At 46.0% G+C, this 20,397-nt stretch overlaps 1 protein-coding gene across 1 annotated transcript in view; it reads right to left on the reverse strand.

The window, feature by feature from the left end:
- C3H6orf58 (chromosome 3 C6orf58 homolog) overlaps positions 1-20,397 on the reverse strand; it is a 96,471-nt gene that overhangs the window by 33,114 nt on the left and 42,960 nt on the right. Inside the window, exons 2-3 of the mRNA XM_075338278.1 lie at positions 19,203-19,289; positions 7,827-8,011 (exon numbers count right to left, since the gene is read on the reverse strand). Of these exons, the coding sequence (XP_075194393.1) occupies positions 7,827-8,011; positions 19,203-19,289 (272 nt within the window). The remainder of the gene's footprint in view (positions 1-7,826; positions 8,012-19,202; positions 19,290-20,397) is intronic.

Consider the following 20,397-nt stretch of genomic DNA (forward strand, 5'->3'; position numbering starts at 1 on the left):
ACAAACCTGACTGTACCTCCCCTTTAATAAGAGGCCTCTGGACTCTCAAGATTGGTAATGTCATTCATCTTAAATGTGAACAGGTCCCTCCAGTTACCAGTAGGAGGCAACACACACTTCCGGAGCAAGGAACTGTGGACTATGTCCCTGGGTATTAAGTGCTGTGGGTAGGTAAAGCTGAACCGCACACTTAGTGGGATCAACTACCCTCCCCCTATCACTTCTACTGGGGCCACACTGAAGCCTACTCTTTCCCTGAGTTTGGGGTAGCGCACTCTTATTTTTGATTGACACTTTGGTGGTCACTACTGGTGGGCAGGGTAGCGAATATTTAATAAGTACCGCAGAAATTATAGCATACAGGCACTTAGTTTCACAGAAATTGCCCCACCTGACTACTTCCCCTGACTGCCAGTCAATCACAGGGTTATGCTTCTTCAACCAGGCAAGTCCCAGCATGATGGGAGTAGGCAGACCCTCCAAGAAATAGCAGGACAGGCGTTCACTATGCACAGAGCCCACTTGCAGGTTGATGTTAGGCACTGTATGGGTGAACTCTCTATGGCTGAGTGGAGCTGTGCGAATAGCCATGATTGGAATGGACCTTGTTAGTGCACTACACATCAGACTCCGAGTCTGAGCCAAGCAAGAATCCACCAAATTGGCACCGGCTCCGCTGTCCACCAGCACAGAGATCGTCTCAGTTTTTCCACCAATAACCACCTCTGCTGTGATGGTAAACTGGGATGTTTAGATGGAGGAGATGTACACGGCCTGGTTGTTTCCCTCCACCCAACCAAGAGGATGCGGCTTATTGCCAGATGAACTTGGCTTAGGTCTTTCTGGACAGACCCCAATGTAATGACCCTTATCCCCACAGTAGAAGCAGGAACTAGACCCACAACGAACCGCAAGTGACCCAGACTGAAGGCAGTCTCCTCCAACTGCATGGGTTCGTCATTTGCACCAGTGGGAATGCTTCTCCAGGGAGAATGACAGAGGACAGGGTCTTAGAGGGTCTCTCCCTGAGACGTTGATCCACTCTGATAGCGAGGGCCATGACGGCCTGCAGCAAGGGGTGGTGTATTGCAACAGAGAATCCCTAAACCTACCTGACTTCTACTGGGTGTCAGTGGCCCACCTCCGGAACTCCTCCGCTGGCCATGCCATGTGCTGGAGCCTTCAGAGTTTAGACTCCGTGACCGTGATGCCAGCAGGGTCGCTGTATATAAGGGCAAAAGCCGAGAAAAAAACAACCGTAATGATGGAGAATTGGTTGGCAGAGAGAAGGCACAGAAGAAAGGATTTCCCTACAACCATGGCCAGCTTTAGGCAAGCGCATATTATGCGGTCGCACAGGGCGCCGACGGCCATGCTTCAGGGGGGGGTGCAGCAGAGAGGTAAGAAGTCGTAAATGTCCTGGCTCCTCCAGTCCCAGCACTACGTTTTTACTGTAACCGTCGCCGGTTACTTACTTAGCCGGTTAATCACTTAGCTTTATGTAGCCCCTGGCCGGCGGTAACGCTTCAGCAACAACTGCAGTCTGCACATGACTAAGGTGCATGTGAAGTCCTTCTAGGGCATCGCATGCAAATTAGTCATGTGGTGGAGGAGGCACTGTGAGTGGAGCAGAGCAGGGAGGCAGCGCGTCCTCCCGCAGCCCAATGTGATGAGGTCATAACTCTGCACCTCATCACAGTGCTACGGGCAACGTGGAGCTGGTGAGCGTGCGGCATCCAGCAGGGAGAGGTAGGCGCTCTATGAGCTGACGATTGCCGGGGGGGTGGGGGACCCGCTGACTCCAGCCGCGGGGGGCGTGGGGGTGCTGACTCCAGCCACGGGTGGTGAGGGGGCCGCTGACTCCAGCCGCGGGGGGGGTTGCTGACTCCAGTCGCGGGAGGTGCTGACTTCAGCCGCGGGTGGTGGGGGGGCCGCTGACTCCAGCCGTGGGGGGTGGGGGGGCGGTGACTCCAGCCGCGGGGGGGTGCTGACTCGGGGGGCGCTGACTCCAGCCGCGGGTGGTGGTGGGGCACTGACTCCAGCTGCGGGTGGTGAGGGGACCGCTGACTCCAGCCGCGGGTGGGTTGCTGACTCCAGTCGCGGGAGGTGCTGACTCCAGCCGTGGGTGGTGGGGGGGCGCTGACTCCAGCCGCGGGGGGAGTGCTGACTCCAGCTGCAGGGGTTGGGGGGGTCGCTGACTCAAGCCGCAGGGGGCAGGGGGGCCGCTGACTCCAGCCGCGGGTGATGGAGGGGGCACGGACTCCAGCCACGGGTCGTGGTGGGGGCCGCTGACTCCAGCCCTGGGTCGTGGGGGCGCCCGCTGACTGCAGCCCCTGCCTTGCTTTAGCCGGATGTGTGGAGTGGGTGTGGGAGGATATTATACAGAGGAACAGTGTGTGTGGGGGATATTATATTGATAAACAGTGTGTGTAGGATACTAAACAGAGGAGCAGTGTGTGGGGGGATATTATACGGAGGAGCAGTGTGTATGTGGGGATATCATACAGAAGACCAGTGTGGTGGGGTATTATGCAGAGAGGCATTGTGTGTGGGGGATATTATACAGAGAAGCAGTGTGTGGGGGGATATTATACTGAGGAGCAGTGTGTGGGGGGATATTATACTGAGGAGCAGTGTGTGTGTGGGCGGATAGTATACTGAGGTGCAGTGTGTGTGGGGGATAGTGTACTGAGATGCAGTGTGTGTCGGGGGATATTATAATAATAATAAGTTTTATTTCTATAGCACCAACATATTCCGCAGCGCTTTACAATTCAGAGGGGACATTTACAGACAAATTTGAGACAATACAAAATAACAAAATTAAGATACCAGGAGGAGTGAGGGCCCTGCTCATAAGCTTACAGTCTATGAGGAAATAGGGGAGGCACAAAAGGTGAATGGGGGGGAGAAAAGCTTGTCATATATATATATTATACAGAGGAGCAGTGTGGGGGGATATTATACAGAGGCGCAGTGTGTGTGGGATATTACACTGAGGAGCAGTGTGTTTGGGGGGATATTATACAAAGGAGCAGTGTGTGTGTGAATATTATACACAGGGGCATTGTGTGGGTATATTCTACTGAGGGGCAGTGTTTGTGGGGGATATTATACATGGGGAAGTGTGTGTGGGAGAGATATTATACAGAGGAGCAGTGTGTGTGTGTGTGTGTGTGTGTGTGTCTGTGTGTGTGTGTGTGTGTGATATCATACAGAGGAGCAGTGTGTGGGGATATTATACACAGCGATATCGTTTGGGGGTACACTGAGGGGCAGTGTGTGGGGGAATATTATAAATAGGGGCAGTGTGGGAAGAGAGATTATGGAAAGGGGCGGTGTAGAAAGTATATTATGGAGAGGGGAGATGTAGGGGTTGTATTATTAATTTTCTAAGGGAAATGCTTCATTTTGTGGAACAACTTCAAAGGTGCTAACACGTTTGGCCATAACTGTGCGTGTGTGATATATATATATATATATATATATATATATATATATATATATCAACCCCCTGCAAATTTAGCAGGTTTACACATTCGGAATTAACTTGGCATTGTGACATTTGGACTGTAGATCAGCCTGGAAGTGTGAAATGCACTGCAGCAAAAAAGAATGTTATTTTTTTTTTTATTTTTTTTTTTTTAAATTGTGAAAAGTTTATTCAGAGGGTCATTTATTATTCAACCCCTCAAACCACAAGAATTCTGTTTGGTTCTCCTAAAGTATTAAGAATTACTTCAGGCACAAAGAACAATGAGCTTTACATGTTTGGATTAATTATCTCTTTTTCCAGCCTTTTCTGACTAATTAAGACCCTCCCTAAACTTGTGAACAGCACTCATACTTGGTCAACATGGGAAAGACAAAGGAGCATTCCAAGGCCATCAGAGACAAGATCGTGGAGGGTCACAAGGCTGGCAAGGGGTACAAAACCCTTTTCCAATGAGTTGGGCCTACCTGTCTCCACTGTTGGGAGCATCATCCGGAAGTGGAAGGCTTATGGAACTACTGTTAGCCTTCCACGGCTAGGCTTGTCCGAAGAGTCAAGGCTAACCCAAGGACAACAAGGAAGGAGCTCCGGGAAGATCTCATGGCAGTGGGGACATTGGTTTCAGTCAATACCATAAGTAACGCACTCCACCGCAATGGTCTCCGTTCCAGACGAGCCCGTAAGGTACCTTGACTTTCAAAGCATCATGTCAAGGCTCGTCTACAGTTTGCTCATGATCACTTGGAGGACTCTGAGACAGACTGGTTCAAGGTTCTCTGGTCTGATGAGACCAAGATCAAGATCTTTGCTGTCAACCACACACGTGACATTTGGAGACTGGATGGCACTGCATACAACCCCAAGGATACCATCCCTACAGTCAATCATGGTGGTGGCAGCATCATGCTGTGGGGCTGTTTCTCAGCCAAGGGGCCTGGCCATCTGGTCCGCATCCATGGGAAGATGGATAGCACGGCCTACCTGGAGATTTTTGCCAAGAACCTCCGCTCCTCCATCAAGGATCTTAAGATGGGTCATCATTTCATCTTCCAACAAGACAACGACCCAAAGCACACAGCCAAGAAAACCAAGGCCTAGTTCAAGAGGGAAAAAATCAAGGTGTTGCAGTGGCCTAGTCAGTCTCCTGACCTTAACCCAATTGAAAACTTGTGGAAGGAGCTCAAGATTAAAGTCCACATGAGACACCCAAAGAACCTAGATAACTTGGAGAAGATCTGCATGGAGGAGTGGGCCAAGATAACTCCAGAGACCTGTGCCGGCCTGATCAGGTCTTATAAAAGACGATTATTAGCTGTAATTGCAAACAAGAGTTATTCCACAAAATATTAAACCTAGGGGTTGAATAATAATTGACCCACACTTTTATGTTGAAAATGTATTAAAATTTAACTGAGCAACATAACTTGTTGGTTTGTAAGATTTATGCATCTGTTAATAAATCCTGCTCTTGTTTGAAGTTTGCAGGCTCTAACTTATTTGAATCTTATCAAACTTGCTAAATCTGTAGGGGGTTGAATACTACTTGTAGGCACTGTATATATAGTGTGGAGGGCTTGAGGGGTGGAGTCGGAGCTAGGATGGGGTGTAATATCCATGGATATGGCATAAATGGTTGAAATCGGAAGACCTCTAAAAAAACTAGATCAGACGTGGTGGATTTGAGGTGCAGATTCTCCAGCACAAATTTGTAATTTATTGTACATTTGAAGAGATCAATTTTCTTAGGATATAAAAAAATGGCCTCCTGTCCTTGTTTGTTTCCTGGGAAACTGAGTAAAAAATCAGTAGGGGGGGCACCAAGGGGCAGTTTTGCACAGGGCACCATTCAGGCTAAGTCCGGCCCTGCCTACAACATAGACAACAATCTCCACTAGCTGTTCCTCACTCTCGAAAGTTCAAGGACGGAGCCTAAAGTACAACTTACAGGCTTCTCTAAAGGTAGTAAACTTATCCCTTACACCAGCAGACTTATCCGGGAGGGCTATCTTGGGTTCTGGTTGTGCCTGGGCATGCAGCGAGACCAGAAAACCTAGCAATTTAGAAAACCTAGCATTGCAATTTGCTGCAGTTGCTGTACAACCTGGGAGCATAGATCCGTACCTCCCGAGAGAGAGTCTGGATCAGTTGTCCAAATGCAGTCATCTGAGCCATAGTGACACAGGGAAAAAATGTAAAAGGTTTTCCAAAAATGTGGCGCTCGTTTTGCGCCATTTTCCGCAACACGTAGAATTCTCATTTTTTGAGATCCATGGCTCAGTGATAGCTTAGTTTTTGCATCTCGAGCTGACGTTTTTAATAGTACCATTTTTGCGCAGATGCTATGTTATGATCGCCTGTTATTGCATTTTACGCAAAATTTGTGGTGACCAAAAAACTTGTCATTTACTGATCAGATTAATTGATTTTATAGTTTGATAGCTTGGGCATTTCTGAACACAGAAATACCAAATGTGTGTATATTTTTAACCCTTTTTTAACGCTTTCATTTTCAATGGGGGGATTTGAACTTTTAGGTTTTTGTTTTTTTTAAATTTTTTAAACTTTTTTTAACTTTTTTTGTTACTTTACTAGCCCTTTAGGGGACTATAAGGATCAGCAGTCTGACTACTCGTTCTTTTCTGTTGATCACAGCTACACAGCTGTGAACACCAGAAATGATCATCTCCTGCCTCACACAGCACTCGGCCGTGTAAAACAGGAAGTGAGCCATGATTGCTACAGGAGTCATCACATGACCCTGTGCTACCATGGAAACTATTGGCTTTATGTGATCATATCACGTGACTTCCGATGGCGACCGGGAGTACAGTTTTACTGCGATCGCCATTAAAATGGCACTGTCCCATTTTGATAGTGCTATTTAAGGGGTTAACAGGTACGGGTGGAATGCGATTCCACTCGTGCCTGTGAGGCACACATGTCATCTGTACAAATCAACTGATATATGCGTGAATCCCTCCTGGCTGCCCGCGATGACCACTATGACCACTAGGACGTAATTTTACTTCCCGCGGTCGTTAATGGGTTACGATAGAAATCTGCTTTGCTGATTTTCCTTCAATTAAAAACATTATTAACCTTCAAGAAAAAAAATAGTATACAGTAATTAGAATGACTTTTTAAACAAAAAAGATGACAATACAGCGAGGATTCGAACAGTAGAAAAAACAAGAGAATGGCGCATATCTGTTTAATACATTGAGGCTAAAAATGAATAGAGAGTAATAATAATAATAATAATTTATTCATTTATTATAAAATAAATAAATAAAGATGCCCACTGTGAGTGGTTGTGCTACAGTGGGAACAACTGTAATACGGGCATGTAATGAAATGTATCTGAAAGACACTACTGCCGATGTCCTCGATCCTCAACCTAGACATGCTAAACCAAGCTGCAGAATGATGTGTTAAGACAAAGTTAGATACTCCACAAGAACAACATATATTTATGATTGGTATAGTCTCTTGAGTATACAACACGTTTTGGGGCTCAGACACCCCTTATGCGGGCGTCACATGGTACGATATATCGGGCGATATGTCGGCGGGGTCACGTCGTAAGTGACACACATCCGGCATCGTTTGATATAATGTAGCGTGTGACAGCTACGAGCGATGGTGAACGAGCAAAAATACTCACCTTATCGTTGCTCGTTGACACGTCGCTCATTTTCAAAAAGTCGTTTCTTCTTCTGTGCAACGGTTGTTCATGGTTCCCGGGGCAGGACACATCGCTCCGTGTGACACCCCGGGAATGATGAACACAGCTTACCTGCGTCCCGCCGGCAATGCGGAAGGAAAGAGGTGGGCGGGATGTTTATGTCCCGCTCATCTCCGCCCCTCCTCTGCTATTGGCCGGCCGCTGTGTGACATTGCTGTGACGCCGAACGTCCCTCCCCCTTCAGGAAGAGAATGTTCGCCGCCCTCAGTGTGGTCGTCCGGGAGGTAAATGCGTGTGACAGGGGGTTAACGACTTTGTGCGCCACGGGCAACTAATTGCCCGTGACGCACAAACGACGGGGGCGGGTACGATTGCTCGTGCGATCGCACGATAGATCGTCCCGTGTGACGCCGGCATTAGTTAAGCTACAGAGACACATTGTTACTTCATAAAGGGATCTCTCAACCCTAAAACGCATTGTTCAGATTGTCATGACTTTGTGAAATCGTCAGCTGGAGTTTTGCACCTTCATTTGTGTACATTTTTGGGGTAATACCTATCCATACTCCACTTAAGTCTTAATATTTTACTATAGTGATGATTATTATACCCAAGGCATATTCATTTTTTACTTTTAGAAACAGTTACCTGAAAAAAGGCTGTCCATTCATCCATGGCTTTAGGAGAAGATCTGCGACATTCTTCACCACTATAGCAAAAGTCAGACTGAAATTTGTCAGGATGAGATATAACTATGTCATAAGGAAATCCTTGAAATAATCCAGCATCAATAGCTGCAAGAAATGGGATGACGGACAAATAGTAATTCATACCTACAAGGAAGTAAAATAAATGGTAGAATAAATGTATTTAAAAAGATATTTAAGATATTTATAAAACTGAATATTATAGAGTTTGATTATTATTATTTTTATTACTACTACTAATAATAATAATAACAATATTTATTTTTACAGCGCCATTGATTCCATGGTGCTGAATGTGAGAACAGGTTACATACAAAATACAGATACAAATTACAGTAATCAATCTAACAATGACTGACTAGTTCAGTGCGAAGAGGATACCTATCCTTGTGGGCTTAAAGTCTATAAGATAATGGAAAAAAGGCAGTAGATTGGGGGTTTGCAGAAGTTCCAGTGGTGATGAGGTGGCAGTGAGGGCCATTGCAGTCTGTAAGCTTTCTTGAAGAGATGGGGTTTCAAGTTCCATCTGAAGCATCCAAATGTAGTGATGTGTTAGAACACAGAATTCCAGAGGATGGGAGATGCCCAGGAGACGTCTTGAAGGCAGTTGGATGAGAAAAGGAAAAGTGAGGCAGAGAAAGGGAGGTCTTGGGAGGACCAGATATTACATGTTGGAAGATATCGGGAGCTTAGTTCAGAGATACAGTATATGGGGGGGACCGATTATGGATGGCTGTGTATGTCAGTGTTAGTAGTCTGAATTGCATATGCTGGGGAATTGAGAGCCAATGAAGGGATTTTCAGAGGAAGGAATTGGAGGACTAGTGATGAGAGAGATGGCAATATATTTTGCTTATAACCCACTCCAGCAGTTTTTTTTTAACTCTAGAAGTGGTGCTTTGAATGTAAGTCACCTGCTACTGATTTTATACACGCCCACCGGCATCTTTACCTGTTATCAGCGTTGCTCCAGTCGGTCTCCAGCACTTTTTGACCTGCCGGCAGCTGGAGTATTTAATGGAGAGAGCAATAGGCCACAAATCAATACAACTCTATAAAAGCCTCGTTCTGGCCTCGTTGCGGCCAGTCAAAAGTTACAGTCACAATATGGGGCCATGAGACCGAAGCAACACTAAAAAATGGTGAAAATGCCAATGGTGAATATAAGACCAGAGGCAGGTGACTTTGGTTAAACCCCTACTCCAGACAATAAACAAACTCTATAGTGTTGCTTTAATATGAAACTCAACCACCATTTATACAGTGGAGTACCAGTTGCTGTTTATAGAACGGTTATTCTTGTGATTTTTCCTTTTTTATCATTATTAGTCTGTTCAGGACTCACTGTTACCCATTCATTAACGCAAGAATAAATCTTATCATGGTTCTGTTGGATGCGTAAAATTGCTCCCAGAGTCTGCATTTAGACATTTTTGTGCCCATTAGTGTTAATGTAGGAACTACATAAAAGCATACCGAGGGCCTATGAGTCCATAATAAGGCCCTGGAGCAGGACTGAGCAAAGTGCAGCCTGCAGGCCACATCCGACCCTCTGTCTGTTCCAGTCTGGCCAGTGGACCAAGATAGCCAAAGGGCTGAAAACAGTGGACCACAGTCCACACCATGCCTTCCTGTGCTGCTGCTGCAGACAAAGATGAATACATTAATGGAAGATAGTGCCACTGGCTCCATTCCACCAATCTGTCAGGGCACATCAGACACAATGCAATCACATCGGCGTGTGTGCTGTGTTGAGCTTTAGTACACCAGAGACTGGAGGGGCACAGGGGAAAAGAGGGCAAGGGGAAAATGTGGCTTTTTTCCATGTGCATGGGATGTTTGCATGTATGCAGGAGGCTGTGTGGGAGGTCATAATATATGAAGGGTGCCATGCGGGGGCTCAGAAATGTTTTTAGGAGACTATGTGAGAGCTCATAGAGTATATAGGAGGCTATGTGGGAGCTCAAAAAAAAAATAAAATATATATATATATATATTTTTATTATTATTATTTTTGTATATAGGAGGCTATGTCAGGGCTCATGCTGTATATAGGAGGTTATGTGGGGATCAGAAATGTATATTGGAAGCTATGTGGAAGCTCATACTGTATATATGAGGCTATGTGGGAGCTCATATTGAATATAGGAGGCAACTTGGGGCTCATAATCTATATAAGGCTATTTGGTGGCTCATATTAATTTATGAGGCTATTTGTGACTCATACTGTATATAAGAGGCTATGTAGAGCCTATAAAGTATATAGAAGGCTATGAGGGGCTTATAATGTATATAGGGGGCTATGAGAGGTTCATAATGTATTTAGGAGGCTATGTGGGAGCTCACACAGTATATAAAGGGGTTATTTGGGGGTTCTATTGTATATAAAGGGGCTATGTGGGGGCTCACATTGAATATATGCGGGCAATGTGGGAGCTCATACTGTATATAAGGGGTTATGTGCTGTCTCATACTTTATATAGGGAAGCAATGTGTGCGCTCATACTGTATATAGGGAGCTATTTCAGGGCTCATGCTGTATATAGGGGATGTCAGCATACTCCATATGTTAAAGATACAGTATATGATCCATACGTAGATGCATTTCTTAACAACAAAATTTGGGTCTTTGTGTAGGTGTCCCAGTGATACTAATGTGAGTGAAAATGAATGCTTTTATTTATAGTTTACTGTGAGATTTTTAAATTCTTAGTACATTCAGTTCTACCAAATTGGGAAAAGTTTACACGAGAAGTTAACACTTTTGTATTTACTGTTCCGACAGCTTGTCTGACACTGGTACTATATGTTCATATAAATTAAAATGATGGAACGGCTGAATAATTCTCAAATAATTTTTTACATGTTTGTAGAGTTTAAAGTAATCCAACAAATGGTAAACATGTTTCCTGTACAGCATAATTCTTATGATCATGTAAAATCATGTAAGAAGTTGGCAAAATTAGTTAGAAAATCCAAAATAATACGGAAACATTTCTTCTGATTTACAATCTAAATCAAATGAAAATCTTGCATAAATACTGAATGTTTTCTCACAAAACAGACGGAAAAGACAAGATAATTATGCACAAATTTACCAATTTTATGTAAACTTTTTCTTCCAAATGATCAACACAAAAGAATCTCACCATTTATCAGTCTGCCCATAATTAAATCTCTATCGTATAGAGCTATAATAATTTTTACCTGCACATTTTTGTGATAGCCCTCTTATATATTACGAAATTGCAATAAGAAGAAAACGTGGAATTATGGAAATCATAGGTAAAATGATAGGTTAATGATAGGTAAATGATAATGAGCTTACTATGTCCTGCAGCATCTCCAAACGTGTCTGTCAGAGTTCCGGGTTTTCCAGTTTTCTTTTGAAAGAGCTTGCCCTTTGTTAACATGGAGTTTTCTGTTCTGTTGCCCTACTTCCTGTCCATCTGCTTAAAAGCCGCCCCTAAAGCTTAGTCCAGTGCCTGAGTATACTGTTTCATGTGTGCTCCTGCCCTGCTGCTCTTGGTGCCTGATTGTTATTTGGATCCCCTTGAAAAACAACCGACACCGACTCTGGACTTCATCTGGTCTCATCTAGCTGTGCCCGGACTCCGTTTGCCGTCTTTGGTCGGTACTTCTGCCCGGTTCCTTCCGTTTCTTAACCGCTCTGGACTCATACCGTATGGACATTTTTGGACTTACCTATTGCCCTTTTGTGTCCCGGCTGCTGCGCATTTAGGCCTTCTGGGGTGATTGCCAGACAGTCCCTGTATAGGGGTTCGCTCTTGGTGGTCTCCCTGGGGGAGTCCGGTGCGCGGTCCAGGGAATTCCCTTTCGCTCCGATCCTGGAAGGTATTTCCTGTGTGTATGTTCTACTGTGTTTTTGTTCTGTTTATGTACATATTGCTGGTTGCATATTATAAACATCTTGCACCAAGAACTCGTCTCTGGGTGTCATTGCCCTAACGCAATCGAAATCCTCAGTACATACAATAGTATTACATTATACTCAGGCCTATAAAAGGATTTCGCTGGGGCAATGACTGAGACACGAGTAGATCAGCTCTTCTCCATGATTAACTCATTGCAGCAGGAGATGGAGGCGGTGCAAACTAAGCTTAGAGATGTGGAGGTACAGCTGGGCCATGATCACCAGGTACTGGGTCCGGCTATTCAGGATTTGCAAACCCGAGTGGAGGCTCAGGAAGCCGCCCCCACTACGTCCGTATCAGCGGCCGGTATGCCTAGGTTACCCCCATTTCGTTTCAGTGGTGATCGTAGTCAGTTTCGTGGATTTGTTAACCAGTGTATACTGTTTTTTGATATACATGCTGATTATTACCGTTCTGACCGGTCAAAAGTGTTATGTATAATCATGTTGTTAACCTCCCGAGCACTGGCTTGGGCTAATCCTATGATAGAGAATCGTGATATCCGTTTAAATCACCTCGATGACTTTTTAACAGCAATGGCGCAAATGTTTGATGATCCTAATCGCCGTGCTACCGCCGAATCAGCTCTTCTTTCCTTGCATCAGGGAAAGCGGTCTGTCGTCGAATACGCCACTGAGTTCAAAAGGTTAGTGGTAGACACCGACTGGGGAAACAATGCGTTATTGTCAGTTTTCAGAAAGGGTTTGTCCGGTACCATCAAGGACGAGTTAGCTCGTTCCGACTCTCCACGGGATTTTGAACTGTTTCTCCAACACTGTGTGCGTATCGATACCCGCTTGACGGAACGTAGACAGAAAAAATGGGCAGCTGTAAACCGGGTAACCAACTTTGCGTTTCCTTCTAGAGAACCCGCTCTCAAGACGCCACGGGAGGCCGAGGATGTTCCTATGCAAGTGGACTCTCTACAAAAGCGAGAGACCAACGAACGTCGTGAACACCGGCTCCGTGAGCGTTTGTGTTTCTATTGTGGTCAATCGGACCATTTTCTGATTGACTGCCCAAAACGTCCAAATCGCCCAAATAAGGTACTGGCAGCCATGGCAGAGTGTGACAACACGGACGCAGAGTCCGATATCTCCGAGGCAAGTGGACACCTGGATGCGGTATTTCCCTTGACTGTAATGTCTACTTCACCTAAGGACTCAGAAGGGAAATACACCCATTGCTTGCTTCCCATTCAGATCCGGTGGGAGGGACAGTTAATTCCTACATCTGCTATGATAGACTCTGGGGCAGGGGGAAATTTCATGGACTCTTCTTTTGCCAGGAAACACGGTATCCAGACTCAATGAAGATCCTCACTGGTTACCATGGAGACGGTAGACGGTTCTCCATTAGTTTCTGGACCAGTTGATCGGGAGACAGTACCCCTAGAATGTGTGATGAAACCAGGTCAGCAGGAGACCCTTGTTTTCATGTTAATTTCTTCTCCCCATTTTCCTATAATTTTAGGAATTCCTTGGCTGCGGTCTACAAATCCAGTCATCGATTGGGAGACTAAAGAAATATCCTTCCTACCGCAGAGTGGTCCGACCATTAGTCCAACTGTACCGGTTCCAGTAACACCGAATGCGGAGGGCACTGTACAGGTACCTGTTCTACCCCCGGTTTATCATGACTTTGCTGATATATGCGACAAAAGAAAAGCAGATCGGCTTCCCCCGCATAGACCGTATGATTGTCCCATAGACTTAGGGGCACTTTGCACACTGCGACATCGCAGGTGCGATGTCGGTGGGGTCAAATTGAAAATTACGCACTTCCGGCATCGCATGCGACATCGCAGTGTGTAAAGGCTGGATGATACGATTAACGAGCGCAAAAGCGTCGTAATCATATCATCGGTACAGCGTCGGCGTAATCCATGATTATGCTAACGCAATGGTCCGATGTTGTTCCTCGCTCCTGCGGCAGCACGCATCGCTGTGTGTGAAGTCGCAGGAGCGAGGAACGTCTCCTACCGGCCTCACTGCGGCTTCCGTAGGATATGCGGAAGGAAGGAGGTGGGCAGGATGTTTACATCCTGCTCATCTCCGCCCCTCCGCTCTGATTGGCCGCCTGCCGTGTGACGTCGCAGTGACGCCGCACGACCCGCCCCCTTAACAAGGAGGCGGGTCGCCGGCCACAGGGACGTCGCACGGCAGGTGAGTGTGTGTGTGAAGCTGGCGTAGCGATAACTTTCGCTACGCCAGCTATCACCACATATCGCTGCTGCGACGGGGGCGGGCACTATCGCACTCGGCATCGCAGCATCGGCCTGCGATGTCGCAATGTGCAAAGTGCCCCTTACTCCCAGGGGCAGAGATCCCGTTTGGTCATGTCTACCCGTTGGCGGCACCTGAGTTACAAGCACTAAAAGATTACATCGATGAAAGCCTAGCCAAGGGATTTATTCGCCCTTCTACCTCACCAGCAGGGGCACCCATCTTTTTTGTGAAAAAGAAAGAGGGGACTCTGAGACCTTGTATCGACTACCGAGAACTAAATAAGATAACCATCTGGAACCAGTATCCGTTACCGTTGATTCCCGAACTATTGGAGAGAGTACAACAGGCAAAGATATTCACTAAATTGGATCTCCGTGGGGCATATAATCTACTCCGCATACGTCCCGGGGACGAGTGGAAAACAGCCTTCAGATGTCGGTATGGACATTATGAGTATCTAGTGATGCCCTTCGGACTCTGTAACGCTCCTGCGGCTTTCCAACACCTAGTCAACAATATTTTTAGGGATATAATGGACCAATTCATGGTGATTTACCTGGATGATATCTTGATCTTTTCTGATTCCCTACAGGAACACCAGGAGCACGTCAAGACAGTACTTACCCGTCTGAGGGATAACCACCTGTATATTAAACTGGAGAAGTGCGAATTCCATTGCTCACAAATACAATTTTTAGGATATGTCATCTCTCCTCAGGGACTGAACATGGAGTCTGGCAAGATACAAGCAATTCTAGACTGGCCGGAACCGGGAAACATCAAGGAGGTACAACGCTTTGTCGGTTTTGCCAACTTTTACAGACGCTTTATCCGTAACTTTTCAGAGATCATCCGTCCTATCACTCTGTTAACCAAGAAAGGACAGAGGTTTGTGTGGTCTGCCCAGGCCCAGGAAGCTTTCAATCGTCTCAAGGTTTGTTTCACCTCAGCGCCAATACTAATACACCCGAATCCCGCACTCCCCTTTATTGTGGAAGTCGACGCTTCCGATTATGCATTAGGGGCTATCCTTTCCCAAAGGACTGGGGACAAGAGTCTCTTGCATCCGTGTGCTTTCTTTTCTCGCCGGTTGTCCCCTGCAGAAAAGAACTATGACATTGCGGACAAGGAATTGTTGGCGATTATTTCAGCTTTTAAGGAATGGAGACACCACTTACAGGGAGCTGCGCAGCAAGTGATAGTACTCACAGATCATCGTAACCTGGAATTTCTTAAGTCTGCCAGGTGCCTGTCTCCACGGCAAGCCCGTTGGAGCTTATTCCTTAACCAGTTCAATTTTATCGTTACATACCGTCCAGGTTCACGTAATGGGAAAGCCGATGCCTTGTCCCGAATCCACGCCATGGACTCCGTGCCTGGAACCCCGTCTCAGACCGTGTTATCAGATGCCAATTTCGTTGGAGTAATCCAGGACCAGGACTTGTGGAAGGACATCAAGCTGGCCTATGATGGTGACGTATTTCTTGCTGCCCCCCCGAATGATGTGACTCTTGTCCTTCGGAATGGTGTGTGGTTGAGAGAGCGACGTATTTATGTCTCGGAGGCCGTAAGACTTCGGGTTCTCAAGTTGGTCCATGACTCCGTGTTGGCAGGTCATAGGGGGGTACAGAAGACGCAGGAATTTCTGAGTTGTTTTTTCTGGTGGCCAACCTGTTTAAAGGATGTGAAAGACTATGTCCACTCATGTGTGGTTTGTGCCCGGTGCAAGGTCCCTCGTGTGGCTCCTACGGGACTCCTTCAACCGTTACCCGTTCCATCTCGCCCTTGGGGATCCATCTCAATGGATTTTATTGTGGAATTGCCAGTCTCAGGCGGTAACAATACCATTTTAGTGGTGGTGGATCGGTTGACAAAAGCTGCTCACTTTATTCCGTGTATCGGTCTTCCCTCAGCCGCAGAGACAGTAGATTTGGTTATCCAGAATATATTCCGATTGCATGGGGTACCAGATGAGATCATCTCTGACCGGGGCGTGCAGTTCACGTCTAAATTCTGGAAGGGGTTTTGTTCGGCACTCCAGATTAATGTCTGTTTGTCTTCTGCATACCATCCTCAGACAAATGGGCAAACCGAACGGACTAATCAGACCCTGGAGCAGTACCTACAATGTTATGTCAGCCATCTGCAGGACGATTGGTTGAAGCTGCTTCCTTTGGCGGAGTTCTCGTATAACAACACTCAGAGCAGCTCCACTAAGGTAACGCCCTTTTTCGCTAACTTGGGTTACCATCCGAATGTTTTGCCTAGGTCACCGGTGGCGGTTTCGGTGCCAGCGGTGGAGGACAGATTGACGGAGCTACGACAGAATCTGGAGGTTTTAAAGGACACTATGGCTTTGGCTCAGAAGCGTTACAAGAAGTCGGCAGACACTCACCGGAAACAGGCACCCATGTATAAGGTAGGGGACTCGGTGTGGTTATCCACCAAAAACCTGAGATTGGATGTTCCTTCGCAGAAGCTGGGGCAGAAATTCATCGGTCCGTTTAAGATCACCGGAATCGTGAGCCCTGTGGCCTGTCGGCTGAGGTTGCCGCACCATTTAAAGGTACACCCGGTCATTCATGTTTCTCTACTCAAACCCGTTTCCCCTAATACGTTTCATGGTCGTATCGTGCCTCCTCCTCCGCCTGTGATGTTTGACGGCGAGGAGCAGTTCGTGGTTGAGGACATTATTGATTCCCGGCTCCATCGGCATCGGCTTCAGTATCTGGTACGTTGGCAGGGGTACTCCCCCCGAGGACGATTCCTGGGAACCTGTGGGTAACATTCGAGCGCCCCGGAAGGTTGCTCAGTTTCATCGGCGGTACCCGTCAGAGTTCCGGGTTTTCCAGTTTTCTTTTGAAAGAGCTTGCCCTTTGTTAACATGGAGTTTTCTGTTCTGTTGACCTACTTCCTGTCCATCTGCTTAAAAGCCGCCCCTAAAGCTTAGTCCAGTGCCTGAGTATACTGTTTCCTGTGTGCTCCTGCCCTGCTGCTCTTGGTGCCTGATTGTTATTTGGATCCCCTTGAAAAACAACCGACACCGACTCTGGACTTCATCTGGTCTCATCTAGCTGTGCCCGGACTCCGTTTGCCGTCTTTGGTCGTTACTTCTGCCCGGTTCCTTCCGTTTCTTAACCGCTCTGGACTCATACCGTACGGACTTTTTTGGACTTACCTATTGCCCTTTTGTGTCCCGGCTGCTGCGCATTTAGGCCTTCTGGGGTGATTGCCAGACAGTCCCTGTATAGGGGTTCGCTCTTGGTGGTCTCCCTGGGGGAGTCCGGTGCGCGGTCCACGGAATTCCCTTTCGCTCCGATCCTGGAAGGTATTTCCTGTGTGTATGTTCTACTGTGTTTTTGTTCTGTTTATGTACATATTGCTGGTTGCATATTATAAACATCTTGCACCAAGAACTCGCCTCTGGTTGTCATTGCCCTAACGCAATCGAAATCCTCAGTACATACAATAGTATTACAGTGTCTCCCATTGAGCATATCTGGGATGTAACTGGTCAGCAATAACAAAGTTAGATGACAGCAGTGGATTTTGATGAGTTGGGTGCTTCAGTGCATTAATCATGGAAAACATTAATAACTTCACTGATAGCATACTAAGGTGTACACGTGCATATTTCTGCATGTGGCACTCATACGCAACACTGAAAAACTCGAGATGTTTAGAATATTTTCTTTCCATTTTTGTAATCATTTGCATATCATTAACATGTCTCCATAATTCTAACAGTTTTCCTTCCTTGTTTGCAATTTGAAAGTTGCGGAATGTATAATATATTGCTTAAAAACATTTCACAAGTTTGTGAGCACATCTTCTATCAATCCAATTGCTTTACCTAAACTAGGGTTAATTTTTAGGTATGATCGAATACCTCAAATATTTGGCTTTGCGAATATCCGACAAATAGGTCACCGCTATGCGAATATTCGATGCGTAATGTAAGTCTATGGGAAGCCCGAATGGTTTCGAATAGTTGTTGTTCGGGCTTCCCATAGACTTACATTGTGCATCAAATAGTCGAATAGCGGCGACCTATTCAGAAAATATTCACAAAGCTGAATATTTGAGGTACTTGATAAACCCTATTTATTTTATGTGAAGATAAGCACTATTTTTGGAATGTGGGGGAAAAACTATAAAAATGAAGAATACACAAACCATGCAGATATTGTCTCTGGTTTCAAAGAGTCATCTTTGGGTTTACACATGGATAAAATCTAATTAGAGATGAGCGGACCCATGGAAGTTTGGTTCGGCGTGTTCAACTGAACTTTAAATTAAGTTTGGTTTGGGACCCCAACTTGACCTGAACTCCAATAGAAGTCACTAACTGGGCAGTTAGCTCTCCGCCCACATACAGCCAACCATAGACAGATCACATCCTGGGGTGTTTTCATTTTTATTTTTTGTTGTTGTTGTACTCAGTGTGAGCCATTCAAACACTGCAAGTGGCTTGCACTGGGCTGAGGACAGAGCATACGTGAGCACAGCGAGTGGTTTTCATACGTAAAGCACTGAACTCCGAACCCGAACTCTGGTTTTTTTGTAAAGTCGGTATTTGATATGAACACTGAATCTCGGATTTGCCCATCTCTAAATCTAATTGTACATCTCCCAAAAATGTGGGCACAAACTTAAGGAAAGTACAATTGATTAATACCTTGAGTAATAAAATTTAAGGCTCATTGAGACGAACATATAAATCAGATGTGTGTTATGCAATGAGGCAGTGCAGATGACCAATTTGTTTGCACTGACAGAATTTGTCAGTAAAATAAATCCCAGCATTCTGCAATTTGACTCTGAAATTGGATAAGATTCACCCTTTAAGTCAATTGGAGAGATAAAAAAATCATATGCCACATAAGGCATCCAAATTGTACGGACATATTGCAAATCCGTAACATAGGATTATTAGATGCTATTGTAAAAAAACAAACTGATCATATACACGGTGCACACAGATGACGTGAGAAAAAAAGAGTCCTGCTATTCCGGAAGAAAATCAGAGCAATTTTTATACTGTCGTATGAGCGTAACCTAATGCTGATAAAACTGAAGTCTTTTGGCTAATTGTTGTAAATAATACTTGTTTGACTGGTGAAAGCCTTTAACACATTATATGGCTATACTTACATGCCCACCAACTTTTTGGTGAAATCTTTGTTTGTTCTTGATTGTTCTGCCCACTAGAAGGCTGCATGGATGGATCTCGTAAACGACCTAGAATGAAAATAGAGTCGCCAGTCACCATAACTTACATCACAATAGAGAAACTGATTAACTGATTAAGTGTACACATTCTAAATCCTTAAGGCCCCGTCACACTAAGCAACATCGCTAGCAACATCGCTGCTAACGAACAACTTTTGTGATGTTGCTAGCGATGTTGCTGTGTGTGACATCCAGCAACAACCTGGCCCCTGCTGTGAGGTCGTTGGTTGTTGCTGAATGTCCTGGGCCATTTTTTAGTTGTTGCTGTCCCGCTGTGAAGCACAGATCGCTGTGTGTGACAACGAGCGAGCATCAACTGAATGTGCAGGCAGCAGGAGCCGGCTTCTGCGGAGGCTGGTAACCACAATAAACATCGGGTAACCAAGAAGCCCTGTCCTTGGTTACCCGATATTTACCTTTGTTACCAGCCTCCGCCGCTCTCACTGTCAGTGCCGGCTCCTGCTCTGTGCACATGTAGCTGCAGGACACATCGGGTTAATTAACCCGATGTGTGCTGTAGCTAGGAGAGCAGGGAGCCAGCGCTAAGCAGTGTGCGCTGCTCCCTGCTCTGTGCACATTTAGCTGCAGCACACATTGGGTAATTAACCCGATGTGTGCTGTAACTAGGAGAGCAGGGAGCCAGCGCTCAGTGTGCGCTGCTCCCTGCTGTCTGCACGTGTAGCTCCGTGCGCTGGTAACCAAGGTAAATATCGGGTTGGTTACCCGATATTTACCTTAGTTACCAAGCGCAGCATCTTCCACGCGGCGCTGGGGGCTGGTCACTGGTTGCTGGTGAGCTCACCAGCAACTCGTGTGGCCACGCTCCAGCGATCCCTGCCAGGTCAGGTTGCTGGTGGGATTGCTGGAGCGTCGCAGTGTGACATCTCACCAGCAACCTCCTAGCAACTTACCAGCGATCCCTATCGTTGTTGGGATCGCTGGTAAGTTGCTTAGTGTGACTGGACCTTTTAGAGTACGTTCACAGATCACGTCTGTGATGTGTTTATCCCAGTTTTTTATCCCCCACGAATTTTTGCATCATAAAATGCAGCATTTTACAGTCCCAACAAAGTTAATGAGATTTCTGAGATTTCATGCACATGTTTTTCCTTGCAGA

Source organism: Anomaloglossus baeobatrachus, chromosome 3 (assembly GCF_048569485.1).
Source record: "Anomaloglossus baeobatrachus isolate aAnoBae1 chromosome 3, aAnoBae1.hap1, whole genome shotgun sequence".
Classification (NCBI taxonomy): Eukaryota; Metazoa; Chordata; class Amphibia; order Anura; family Aromobatidae; genus Anomaloglossus; species Anomaloglossus baeobatrachus.